The sequence below is a fragment of the Opisthocomus hoazin genome, chromosome 6 (genome assembly GCF_030867145.1).
Source record: "Opisthocomus hoazin isolate bOpiHoa1 chromosome 6, bOpiHoa1.hap1, whole genome shotgun sequence".
Lineage (NCBI taxonomy): Eukaryota > Metazoa > Chordata > Aves > Opisthocomiformes > Opisthocomidae > Opisthocomus > Opisthocomus hoazin.
The window spans coordinates 59,509,695-59,522,753 of record NC_134419.1 but is presented as its reverse complement, the minus strand read 5'-3'; the positions used below and the strand labels follow the sequence as shown (position 1 = coordinate 59,522,753).

General features: G+C 41.5%; 1 protein-coding gene across 5 annotated transcripts in view; it reads left to right on the top strand.

Moving 5' to 3' along the window:
- Positions 1-13,059, top strand: part of ARHGAP22 (Rho GTPase activating protein 22) — a 170,211-nt gene that overhangs the window by 89,609 nt on the left and 67,543 nt on the right. The window contains exon 1 of one of the 5 annotated variants that reach the window (XM_075423345.1): positions 10,330-10,397. The exons of the other annotated variants lie outside the window; for them this stretch is intronic. Coding sequence (XP_075279460.1) covers positions 10,346-10,397 — 52 coding nt within the window. The 5' untranslated portion in view covers positions 10,330-10,345. Of the gene's footprint in view, positions 1-10,329; positions 10,398-13,059 lie in introns of those variants that run through there. 5 annotated transcript variants of the gene reach the window in all.

The following is a 13,059-nucleotide window of genomic DNA, read 5'->3' as shown; positions in this document are numbered from 1 at the left end:
TTTTTACTCGACAGAGATATGCTCTCCTGTAAAAGAAATTTAGGACTTAGATGATGTTCTTAATCTCCCCTACTCTACTGCAACAATCTCCAAAAGGGACATACCAAAATTAAGAGCAAGAGGATTGGTTTCAGGTGTATGTGCATGGCTTCCATGCAGGAAGAAACTGCCTGGATCATGAGAAGAGATGATAGAGTGGTGGATACAATAGAACTGGATATAACTGAACAGTACAGGCAAAACAAAAAGGGAATAATTATTCAGCATGTTTCATAACACAGCAGCTAGGATCACTTAAATGATCGGAATTCCCATTCTTAAATGAACAAAAGGAATTTTTTTTCTTGACAGTTCACAATTAATTTGTAGCTCCCATTACCATGGTTTATTATTAGACATAAAACCTAAATGGCTTCGGAATGGGATTAGACACTCAAGGGATAACAAGTCTGTTGGTAGCTGTTACATACAGCTGTAACTGTATGAATGTGTGTGTACTATATACAACAGCAGAAAAATACCAGTCTCTACTTGTACTTTTTCTGTGCCTTCTCCCTATACATCCAACTCTGATCTGACTGAATATGGCAATTCTTCTGTCTTATAGTTTTGTTTGTTTGTTTTAACTAAAGTCTCATATTTGTATAATGTTCTGATGGGTTTTTTTAAGCTTGCATCATTGCAGGGTTTGTGATATACCCTGAACTAATAGTTTGTTTACACTGATACTGGGAGTTGGACTTGTGAATCAAGGCGACTGATTCCGTGAAAAGCCGGAATTGAAGGCTCAGTAGTCGGAAGACTATTAAGCAGGCATTCTTTGTTACGGCGCCGGGCACGAGGGGGATCTCTTCTCCAAACGTGTGCACCGAAAGGACACACTTACTAGGTATTTATGCTATGTTAACGTACACATTCATTACATTTGCAAGAAATGCTTGTCATAGTTTTACCGAGAACTCATTAGGATATGGTAATGTCCGTTGCACATGTTTGTTTGGCGTCTCTCGGTGACGGCGGGGTCTTCAGATTATCCTGCAGCCTCCTTATCTCTGTAGTTTGCATACCTGTTCTCCCAAATTCCATCCGCCTAAAAGGATTATTCAGGAGTCCCTTATCTTGCAACTGTCCCGTCCCAATTATTCACAAAGAACCAAGACTTGTTTTGGTTGTGCAATTATTCTGACCACCTGAAGTGATAACATCCCCTACATGTTACATTTGTTACATTTACAGTTATCATGATCCAGACTGGGTCCAGTTTTCCAGTATGTTAGATAAACCCATGTGATGCAATCCTTTTGTGCAAGTGCTACATAGCCTACAACGTGTGAGACTTTTGCATACCCGCTGCTCTAGTCCTTCCTCCATCCTGAGATGGCATCCCCCTCCCTCCCTGCCCTGGGGCTGCATTATGTGCTTGACATGAGCCATTGGTGCCTTGTTATCAAATCTAATCAATAATGATTTCTGTGTTTAAATATTTAGTTCTCAGTCTTTGAAGGAGTAGTGTGGTAGAAAAACATCTTTTCTGGCAGTTGTAGAGAGCAGTTGTCCCCACTCTAAAATGGAGATTGTCATGGTGCAGCTGCTGATTTGTGGTGACCGGTGGGAGGGTGGGGTATATGCTAAGCATGTTACCTGGATGTTTTCATGCAAGTGATCAGCAACAAATCATCTTAATCTATTAGATGAAGGTATTCTTATGACTATTACTGGGTTTCAGTATTAACATTTCAATTCCTGGCGGCTCTTCAGATGTTTTGGAGTGTGTATCACTGGATTGGCTTCAGGTGTGTTGAGATGGTTTTTTGCCATGTAATCGGGGAGAGAAACTTGGAGGAGTCAGAGTGCAATTTAAAGCATAATGGTGTTGAATTTGCATAGTGCATCAAGCCTCACATCTACCATATTCAATACAAAATGTGGAGAGACAACATTTCACTCCTTAGGGATAAATCAGTAATGCAAAGTAATGCAGACTCAGAGGAGTCACACCTGTGGACTATGGACCTGTCTACAGTAGAGGAGTGATGAAGATGCTGACAGTCCTTATCAATGAGACTAGTGATGTAAAATGTTTAGCTGGTGGTTGTTGATGGATCAAAGCAATTCAAAAGAGAGAGTGTGCAAACATCTCCTGTTTTCTATCTCCTACTCCACTGGGAAAGGAGCTGTCTGAGCCCCTGTAATGCTGTCAGCTGCAGGGCCTTTTCTGAACAAAGAGGAGCTCTTAGGGCTTTGTCTAGATACCAGTGAAAAAAATAAAAGGTTTTTGTTGTTGTTGTTTGAGGGTTTTTAGGGTGTTGATTCTGTTATTTTTTTTTTACTACTTGCCTACTTTTTTTTTTCCTAGGAAACTAATGATCACAGGGGATGAAATCAGGGGGAAGATAGTGGTTTAGCCTTCCTGGAGAAAATCAGTCAAAGAAGTTCAAATTACTTTTCAGCAAAGCAACAATAAAAAATTCATTTTGGGTCATCCCAAGACAGTTTGCTGACTTCCAAACCAAATGTTTTTAGTTTATTTTTACACTTAGTGCTATTGCCTAAGCTTTTACTTTGCTATAGATTAGCTTTAAGATGAGAAGCATATTTATCAGGAAAAACATTGAAATACTCTATGCAAAATGTAATATTTTGAGAATTTTTAATTTAGGCCAAGACCATTTGCACTGAATTAAAAAAACTATTCCAGCCTCCTTGAAATACAGCTTCAATTTCTTCTGGCTCTCTTCTATCATGGAGGTGCTTCTGTGGGTAGCAGTATAGTTAAATTACTACAGTTGCACCAGTCTGAACCTGAATGTATATTATACGCTCTTTACTCAAGGTTGAAAACAGATGTGGTCTCTGGTCACCAGAGCTGCCTTAGCAGACACTCTGCCAATGCAGTTAGGTATCAGTATCCGTTACCTGTCTTCATACGAGGTTTTTTTTCAGTGTGAACTACAGGATGCTTTATGGTAGCAGATCTGCAGCTTCATTAGTCTAAGCTGAAGGTGTCCTAGAATGATGCTTCAGTCTGTATACTAATATGCCTCTGGCATCACTGGAAAAGCTCTTAGCGTAAAGCTAGCCCTGGAGCTTATTTAACAGGCCTAAAACTCTCAGCTGTGGTTGTGCACAGGAAAGAAATAGGGCCAGATCCTCAGCTGAAGGTAAATTAGACTTTGTTGACATGATTAGAGCTGATTGAATTCTACCTGCTGAGAATTTGGCCCAATATCATGACTGTACTTTTTCTCCTGCTGCCTTGAAATATAGGCAGCTTTTGTTGGATTGAACAGGCCTGTATTCTAGTTGTGGTAATACCTGCTGTAATTGCCAGTTCTGAAGAGAAGGTGTTTACCTGCTGTCAGCTCTGGTAGAGAGAAAGGGAAAACAGAAAGTTAAGTGTCAAGTCACTGCTCTAAGAAGGCATCATCCAAACAGAAGGGATCATGGCCTGAGTGCAGGACTGAAGGGATGCAGGTCACAGGCAAGCAGCAGTGTAACCCTTAAAGAAGGCAAATCCTTGGTTTAGGAGTCTTAGGGGAACCTGCAGTGTTTCTGTTTCCTCATGCTTTCACATGAAAGAGAAGTTCTATCTCAGTCTCTGCCCAGTGGAGAGATATGAAAATAGAATTACTGAGGTATAGTACCTTGGTACTTCAGCCTGATTATAGCGTAGAATTCAGATTCTGTTTTAAGCCATTGAATTGCCAAGGCAGATATAATGTGCTTGAATGAGCTTAACAAGATGATCAGGACTCTGTTTACCAGTGTGGCTTGCTTAGAGCAGTGCTCCCAACACCCAGGGAAACAGGAAGACATTGTAAGTAAAGGTGCCTTTAAAATTCAGTATGTGGTGGATTCGCATTTTACCATTTTATTCGTGTTTCCCATTGCCCCTGTAAAAGGCTGGGGAGGTGTGCATGGTGAGGCTGGTGTCACTGTGTTGCGTTACGTATGCTTGAGGGATTGTGGAGTGGCAATTGTGTAATGAGGATGAAAATCAGAGCTTACTCTGGGGCAAAAAAAGAACTTTTCCCTTAACTGGTGCCTGGGGCCTTTCATTGCTTTGATGGCACACGAGGAGGTTGTGACCCTCTGTTGCTGGCAGTGCTGGAGGATACAGTGAGAGGCTGCATGGTGCTGGAGAGGATTGTTAGGGATTTGTACCCCGAGACTCTGAGCCACAGGATAAGAATACCCGACAGAAGCTGTGCTGCTAGCTTATGTTGCACCTACAGTCTTTCTGTTCGGCTCCCATCTCTCTGTCCTTGTCTTGATTTTCATTATCCTATTTAGGATGAAGAGTACAAGTGTCTGTGCTAAACTTTTTTGCTAGTAGGACTAGGAGCAAAATTGGACCTGTTTCCTGTGCTGAGGATATAAGCAAATGCTCCTTCTCCACTTTCATAATGCTTGCAGGTTTGTAGCGATTTGTTCTGTCCTTTTTTACCTGCTGTGTCACTAAGCGATTCTTTGCATTCAGTTCCAGCAGTAGAAATGTGTTACTGAATCAGTTTGCTGCATCAGTATCTTTTAGCTAAGGGCTGCAGACTTACCACTTTGTCCTGTTCTGCTTTGTTAGTGCTATAGATATTTTTCTGTCCTCATTTTTGTTTAGGTACCTACATAATTTCATTTATTTCATTTCCAAAGTGAAGTAAGAAAAATGTAACAAGGCTGTGGGGTTTCCCATTCAGAAATACGTAAGCCTGAATTCATATGCTGAGTCTCATTATGTATGTGTTTTCCTTTAAAAGTCCCAATCCTAAATACTATAATTACATAAATCTTGCAGCTTTCATTAATAAAAAGCAAATCTCTTACTGCTTGTGGATTTAAAATAAAGCTACCGATAAGGATCTGTAAAGGCTCAGAAACCAGAAGATAAATAATAATGAAAAATTCCTGTCAGTTGGAAGCCTATCTCCTGATTTTGGTGGGCTGACCAGAAATTTGTGAATTCCTGAAGCGGTAATGATTCAGAAGCCAGATTTTGTGCAGGCTGGGTGACAAATAAAAGTCGCTGTTACTTTTAAAACATGTCATTTAAAAATTAATTAAGATAAAAAAGCCTTTTGGAAGCTATCAGTGGACTTCACGCTACATTGTAATCTTCTGTATCAGTGGTTTTTCAACACGTCACCTTCTTCATTTTAAGGAGTTTAGGAAGTCCTGGTAAGCAGAATAAAGAAATACAAAGATGTATTAGGGAAATGGCATTTCTTGCCCTCCCACCCTCCCAGCCTGTTAAACCAGAAAAAAAAAAGTAGGGCAAATTCTGTAGCCTTTATGCAGGGAAAGTCCCATCAACTTCAGTGGGAGACTTGGCTCAGGGAAAAGTACAAGAGCCAAGCCAAAGTTTGCATTCTGGTTTTTAGGAAGTTAATATCACATGTTCACAGACTAATGCCATAGAGCTTTGCAAAGGTGGCCAATGGAGCAGTGAAATGCCTCTAACTAAGGGGACTTTTGGCATTTAACTCCTGCAAACTCCAGTCTTTGTGTTTTGAAAATCTTTTCTTTGTTGGAACATGTTTACTTTAACATGACGTTAGGAATACAGCCAGTGGTGCTTGAATATACCTACAGCATAGGCATAAACTAAACCCCGTTCTTGCTATGGGACAGGTAAGCGTGAAGGGTCTTAGTGTTCTGCAGATGAATTCTACTTAGCTCATCAGTGAGTACCTTGATATAATGAAGCATAGTATGTTAATGTTAACACTGAAAAAAAAGCTCTAAAGTTACAGGCAGCTATGCTAACTAGCTACAAGCATTTAAAAGCCTAGGCATGAGCTCCTACTTGGCTATTCTGGCCATAATTAATGATGACAAGTATGTTGGAAAAATAATTATTTTGCTTGCTTTTAAGGACAGTTACTTGCTCGGGGCAAGTGAGGGGGTGGGATTTATGTGGCTGTAATAAGCATATGTAGATGGCATCTTCCCAGAAGAGTATTGTAGCCACAGGATCGTTTTAATTGACCTGAGATTCCTTTGTTCTGCAGATACAATTTATGTATGTGGTCACAGACTAAAATGACCCTACTTGTTTTAGGGCAGGCTCAATTCTAAGCTGCTGAAAGGCGAAAAGGCTACTTTTATCAGCCCAATCAGCAACAGATAGAAATCTCTCCCGGTTATTTTGGGGCTGGGGGGGGAGAGAGGGAAGAACCTTTTTAAATAGGTACCCTGAGTGCATGTTGTTTTCATACGGTAAAATAGAATTTTGGGATATGGCAGCAGGCTGTGGTGAGTATTACTGCAGTCATCTGGTATCCCTCCTGTGTCATGGCTCACATAGCGCAGCAGCTTTTGCCCGGCATGTGGTGATGCCATCCTCTGATGGCCATCTGCCTGCTCATTTACCACTTTGGACTGCAGAGCCTTGGTCTCTTCCCAGCCTCGACATGGTGGCAGAGTTGGGGAGGGAGCACCTGCTCCAGCTCCTCCATCATCTGCTGCTCTAGAGCAGTGTTACTGGGTGATGGAGGACAATGGCTCCACCTCTGCTCCTCCTGCTTCCCCACCAGTTGCTGACATTCCCTGCATTCAAGGGCTGCGAGACCCATGTGGTCTTATCACATAGGCTGTGATCAGATGCTTTACCTATAAGTTAGAGTCTCACTGCCTTGCTAAGTTTCATGCTAACTTTGCCTGGGTGGGAAATAACAGCAGCAAGTCCCCAAGGCTGTAATTCAGTGGAAAATTCCAATATGCGGCCAAAATTAGTGGCCTTTAATAGAAAGCAGTGGTTTTCATGTTTGCTACCAGTCACTGCACTGTTCCTCTAAGGTGGTGAAATCCTCTTGGGCCACAGGAGAGAGAAGGGGAACCAAAACACTATATGCTGATCACTTACGTACATTCAGAAAAATCTTCCTCTTATTCCCTTTTTTAATCTTGTATTGATTGTACAGAAGTCACAATCCCTTTCTCCAATTCCCATCTGTAAGATGGGGAAGATGATGCTGACTTTCTTAGTAAAGGGTTTTGAAACATGATACTGAAACTTGTCGCATAAAATGCTGTATTAAGAGTCATAGGTGCTTTTCTCTGCACTAGCCAGCCCACTGCTATCAGCAAAGATGATGCTGCGTGCACTCAGTGGTCAGTCTCCATTGGTGAATTGGGATCTGAAGTTGGGGCAAGAAGGAGGGACCCAATAACTGTATATTAATGTGTTTTGAGTGATGATACGTAACAGAAAAATATTTAGATTTCTTGCAGTCCCAATTCTTTCTTAAAGCATTACTAAAGGAAGCAGACTGAAAACTGGGTGAATGAAGATGTTTAAGGGTTTGGATCCAATTCAGTCTGTTCTTGGTGTCTGCAGATTTTTGTCAGCAATGCCTGAGCAACAGAAAAATACTAGAGGATAAAGAATAAATAGTTCCCCCATCATGAAGATACAAGGTCTTAGGGTTCCTCAGAGCAGGTTGTGGTAGTAGGAGGTGGGGAATGGAAGAGAAAGAGCCTGTGTTTCATTGCCCTGGATGAGAGACAGTAATGTTTGTTTGCAGAAGTTCAAAGTTCTCCCTGGAAATTGCAAGTCTAACAGGAGGGCAACCTCTGATTTTAGCTCGTAGGGCAGAGTGGATTGGAAATGAGGCAGAATGTAGGGGGTACTGGAGTTAAAAGCAGCAGGGTTTTGTGCAAGGTCATTAACGGGCAAGATTCTTACAGAGCTGGGAGGGATTACTGCATTAGTCTAAATGTGACCATGTTAAACTGGCAGAGAAGGGAATTCCCTTATGGTGCTATGGTTTTACTGGGTATTTCTTTTTTGTTTGGGTGTTTTTTTGTTTTGTTTTTTTTTTAATTTACTGTGAGCAAAAAGGCAGACTTACTTCAGCAGAAACTCCAACCTGGTGTGTCACTGTGTGGGGGACATATCTGCTGGCAAAGAGGAAGCTGAAGGGTAAAGGGGATGTTCCAAGGGCTGTCTGGGCATGACATGTTTTCCCATGTACCACACAATGACAGCAGGAGGGAAGTGTCATGAGGTTCAGGGATGAACTCGGAGAGTTCATCGTGACTGCCAAGTTTCTCCTTTAAAATATCCAGATGCTAGTGTAAATCTTTGTTTGGGGTCTTCTGGAAGGAATTAGCAGTGATGGAAAGCTCCCCCTCAGCCCCCCCCAGATGTTTTCAGATATGTGTGGAAAGGTTTGGAAGGCCAGAAATTGTTAGATCTGAGAGAAAGTCTGAGTCACCTTTGACAACATAAGATTAGGATCAGGCATTGTTTCCGGGTTACATATGGTGTGGATAGGCTTTACAAGACCAGTTCCTCCCATAATCACACACAGTGTTGTCCTCCAGTCTTTGGGGGAGAGATGTGTTCCAGTCTGATCATGGATGGGAGAGATGTAGTAGGTACGTGGGCATTAATGTGTGCAAGATTCTTCCAGCTTCTGAAGCAGATGGTATTGGGCCATCTCCAAGGGCAGGACAGTAACTAACTTGGCTCCCCCATTCCAAGATCATGTGAATTCCCCATATTCAACCTACAAACTGCAGTGGTTCACAGGTGGCAATTTGCCTGGGTCACCAACTCATAGGGACTCTTTTCTCACCTCCTTGCTTTCTACTGTTCCTCTCTGCTCCATACATACTTAAGTACCCTTTTGCTCAAATAGGATAACATAATGAAGTTAACGTGAGCATAGCTTGAAGCTTGCTATCAAAGAATTGTTTGTATGTCTGAAACCTTGTCAGCTGATTTCCAGACTCTTTAATGAAAGATCAGAGACTTGGTTTTTTTGGTATGGTGGTACAGATACATCGCAGGATTTATGAAAACTAAGCTATGGTGAAGTTTTTCAGGTTGCACTCTGAATGGATTTTCATTGAACATGAAACTTACATTTCCTAAAAAAAAATATTTGTGTACTGACAATATATAGTTGAAGAAAAGGCCCTGCTTTTATCTCTCTACCTTGTGGAGTGCAAAGTTTATGCAGTTTTCATTACAGAATTGTATATTCTTTTACTTTCTAAGAATAGTACTAGTTTCATTTCGATCACTTAGTTTGCTAGTCAATAGGTTATTGGTTATAGGTTACAAATGTTCTCCTTTTCAGCTAACTGCTTACTTGCATCTCAGTGCAATGGTGGCTTGGCAATATCCCAAAGGCTGGAAGCAGTGAAAACCAAGAGCTGAAGCACCTGTGGAAATATAGGTCTTTCACTTTTACACGTTTTCCATGACAAGTCCATGAGCTTTTAAGACTCCCGTCTTCTAGTCATTACACAGAGGAAAACTTGAGGCATGGAGAAGCTGATGAGCCCAAGACTGTGTAGTCAAATTTCTGGCATTGTCCTTTATATTCCAGTGAGGGGGGGTAGAGGTATTACCTGCCCATGCAATATGCTGCGGTTGAGTGAATTAGAGGTAGATGACTAGGAGGAGGCAGACACGGATAAATGCCATTGCCATTTAAGGTACTGTCCCAACTTTATGCAATTAGAAAGGATATGAAGTCAGTACTGACCTGCCTTAAGTTCTCCAGAGAACAACAAGAATAAGACTAAATTTCCAGCTCAGATCATCTCAGCTGAACAAAACCAAGAAATTTTTATGTGACTTTGGTCCTAAAAGCAACATGGCAGAATGAGGGAAAATAAACAGCTGTAATCATGGAGTTTAAAGCAATGGGGTTAAGCGCTTGTTCTTCTCTTAGTACCTGCTGCCCAAGAGCCTCAAAGATTTTTACAAATACAAACATGGTCGTATTGTCACCCCATGTGAAAGACATGGAAACTGAGGCATAGAGTAGTGTGGTGACTATCTGGAATCAAAACATCCCGATGATTTTTTTAACTGCTTAGCAAGGCTTCCTTTTTTCCAGAAATGCCTCAGAAGAAAATTAGGGGATAACCCAGTGACATGACATGGGAGGTTTATAGTGGTACACTTTCCACTCTAGACAAGAACTAGTCAATAGAATCGGGTTTTTTATGTTGTACAAACCTCATTTGTTTTTTTCTTTCATTCTCAACATATTGCTGTTTGCTGTAGCAGCTGAGTAATGCAGAAGTTCTGCTTGAAAAAAATGCTTCCTTCTTATATGATACTGTACATATTGTCATGGAAATTGTCCTCATTTCCCCCGAGCACACTTTAAATAACTCAAATAGCAGTGCTAATGAGCAGAAAGATATCTGCAATCCCCACCGTGCAACCTGACGTACTTCTTTATCGCACTCTGAATTCCCTTTGCTCATCACTGAGCATTTTAAAGATCTGGTATAATAATTTGCTTTCTCTCTTTGGTCCAGTCATTTTGCTCTTAGCACTTGATAATAAAAGGTCAGCTTTGACTGAAACCTTCGTGTTGCAGCCATGCCATTTTTCACTGCCAAATATCTTAAGAAAAGCAAGTGTCTCCGAAAGGGTAAGTCATGATATTTTTGGTGTGCTTAACGTTTTCTGTTTTGCTTTAAATCACAGTAAAGAATTTCTTTTGAATTAACAAGAAGTGGGAATGGATCTATTCATACTACTGGTCAGTTAGCACAGGGGGTTTTATTGTACTGTGTGCATTTTTGGTTCAAGATACAGTGTATGTTGTTATCTTGCATTTTACATTCAGTAAAACCGACTAAGCAAGAGAATGTTTAACCCTTTAAATATGGAGCATATGTTTTGCACAGGGATGGTATCCCTAATGCAGAACAGAACAGCAACAGAATGTCTGTGTATATTTTTTTGTTCCAGATAAGTTTAGGTAGGCAGCTGAGTAATGCTCTGATATTTTTGTTTCTGTTGTCCAAAAGGAGCATTTTAAAAAAATCTACACTGAAATAATAATGTAAGATAAATGATACTAAGTGAAGGAAAAGCATGTTCCCTCTTAGCATCTATATAGGGCTATCTGAATGCATGATTCCACATAGATTTTCAGCTCGCTATTGTGAGGTTTGCTTTGAGAACGGCTGCGTGGGCTTTTCCTGGAAATGCGATAGTGCTACCTCCAGGTAGACACAGAACTCTTCTAGAGAGTAGCTTGTCTCTAGCGTTATAAAAATTGACAACACAATCTAATAGAGAAGCATCTTGCTTGTATTTTTCTTGTTCCATTACGTGTGTTTTTATTGTGACATTTATTATCTAGCCAGCAGTCCAGATATGAGTTTTGCATAAAGGTAAACAACAGTGATTCCTTGTAGCTGGGACATGCATCTATTCCAGGGGATTTGAGGAATCTGACTTGCTTACCTGGCTCAGCATTTGTGCATGTGTATGTATCTATATATGCATTTATTTATTATATGCAATGCATTAATTATATGCATTTCACTTATTCCTTATTTGAATATAAATTGTTTCTAAGGCGTAGCTAGAATTTTCATCACAGGTTTAAAGATGAAGAAAAGGTTTTGAAGAAATGCAAATTTGTTTTCTTTAATCTACCTTTGTGTTTCCTACTGGGTTCTTATTTTAAAAGGGGATTGCACAACAAGAACTAGAACTTGGGATGTAAGAACTGAGTTAAGCTGACCTGTAGCTGCTGGTACCAACTTTTTGATATTTTGCTGAGCAAAACGTGTGCCCGTGTACAGAAATTTACACAATCATTCAGGAATTCTTAAGAATAGAATCATGTTAGCAAAGACTTTACTAGAAAGAAGGAGAACAGATTATAACTGAATTCTTAATTTGCTTTTGCTAGGTTCTTTTTTAGACTTTTTTTGTATATGTGTACGTACATATGACATTTTACAGGGAGGCATAGGACATATTTTGCTCCCTCCGTTTGTTCATCTGCTGGGGGCACTGAGCTGACCAGTGCTTCTTTCCCTTATAGCGTATGCCACAGTAGGAATGTCTCTCTAGACAGATGCTGAGGAAAGGTGCCTGCCTTACCTGTGTCTGTGGCAGGCATTGGAGGAAAGGGCTGGTGGTACAGCCAGGAAAGGTAAGACTATTCTGCCAGGTGTCCCTGAATATAAACTTGCCCAGCCCTGATGATTGCTGTGAGAGCAGGTGAATGCTTGCCTGTTTGCTGTGAGATATTCCCTGCCCCTCTGTGGTAAGAAGCTGTCATTTGCTAGATGCACAGCAGTTATGGCCCAGCTTTAGACATCCATCATGAGTCAGTGTGACCCACCCTCTACAGGTTACAGTTTGAAGCTGGGTAGCAGTCACTCATTGCTCAATCCTTTGCCTAGTTGGCTGATCCTTGTTGCTTTCTGGCTATGATTTGGCATTCCCACCCCTGGGGACAGACGTTGTGGTGGTGTGGGAGAGGGCTAAGCCTCCAGAAGCAGCAGGTGGGGACAGGAGCTGTGGCTGTAGGTCTAGACTTGGTGATGCTGCATCTGTCGGCGGCCACCACTGGTGCCACAGTGCAGTGGCTGTGGTTTGCCTAGCCCTAGCATTCAACCTTGCAAGAAAGTCTTGCATGCATAGGAAGGCCATGAGGAACTGGGAGCAGTAGCTTGTGACCCAGCCTGTGCAAGGAAGACGGGCCTATGAAGTGACAATTTTTAAACCAGAATCAACATGGGCATAATCTGGGCATTTAAGAGATGACTGAGAGAAGCTCAACCAACAGCAACCAGTCATATTTTCAGTGAGTCACTACCAAGGTGAAAATTTTCGGCTAACAGAACACCCCAAATAACTTTTCCCTAAAAGCATCTTGGTTTTGCTGAAGAGGATAGAGGGTGTTGCCTCTCAGAGCCTGCTTCAGCCAAAATCTGTCTGAACTGTGAAATCCATCTAGCTGTGCAGAATACCTCCTGGTCCAGGCACGCTGGCAGGGTAGGGGTCCTGCTTCCCTCTGATGCCCATTCTGCTCTGTGCTAACCTGTCTCCTCTTGCTTCCAGGACAGTCTGGAAAGGAAAGTGCTAAAGCATGAAACAAGAGCATAGGTGTGTCTGAGTGGGGAGTGCTGAGGTAGCTGGATGTCTCCATGAACTGTTTAACCTCAGTCTATCACTAATCTTGCTTTAAGAGGCTGGACTCCTGCCAGCTTTTGAGCCACTTTCCATCCAGTTCCTTGAGGCAATCCCTTCTAGCTCCCCTCCAGAAAGCACTTCATTTGCAGAGG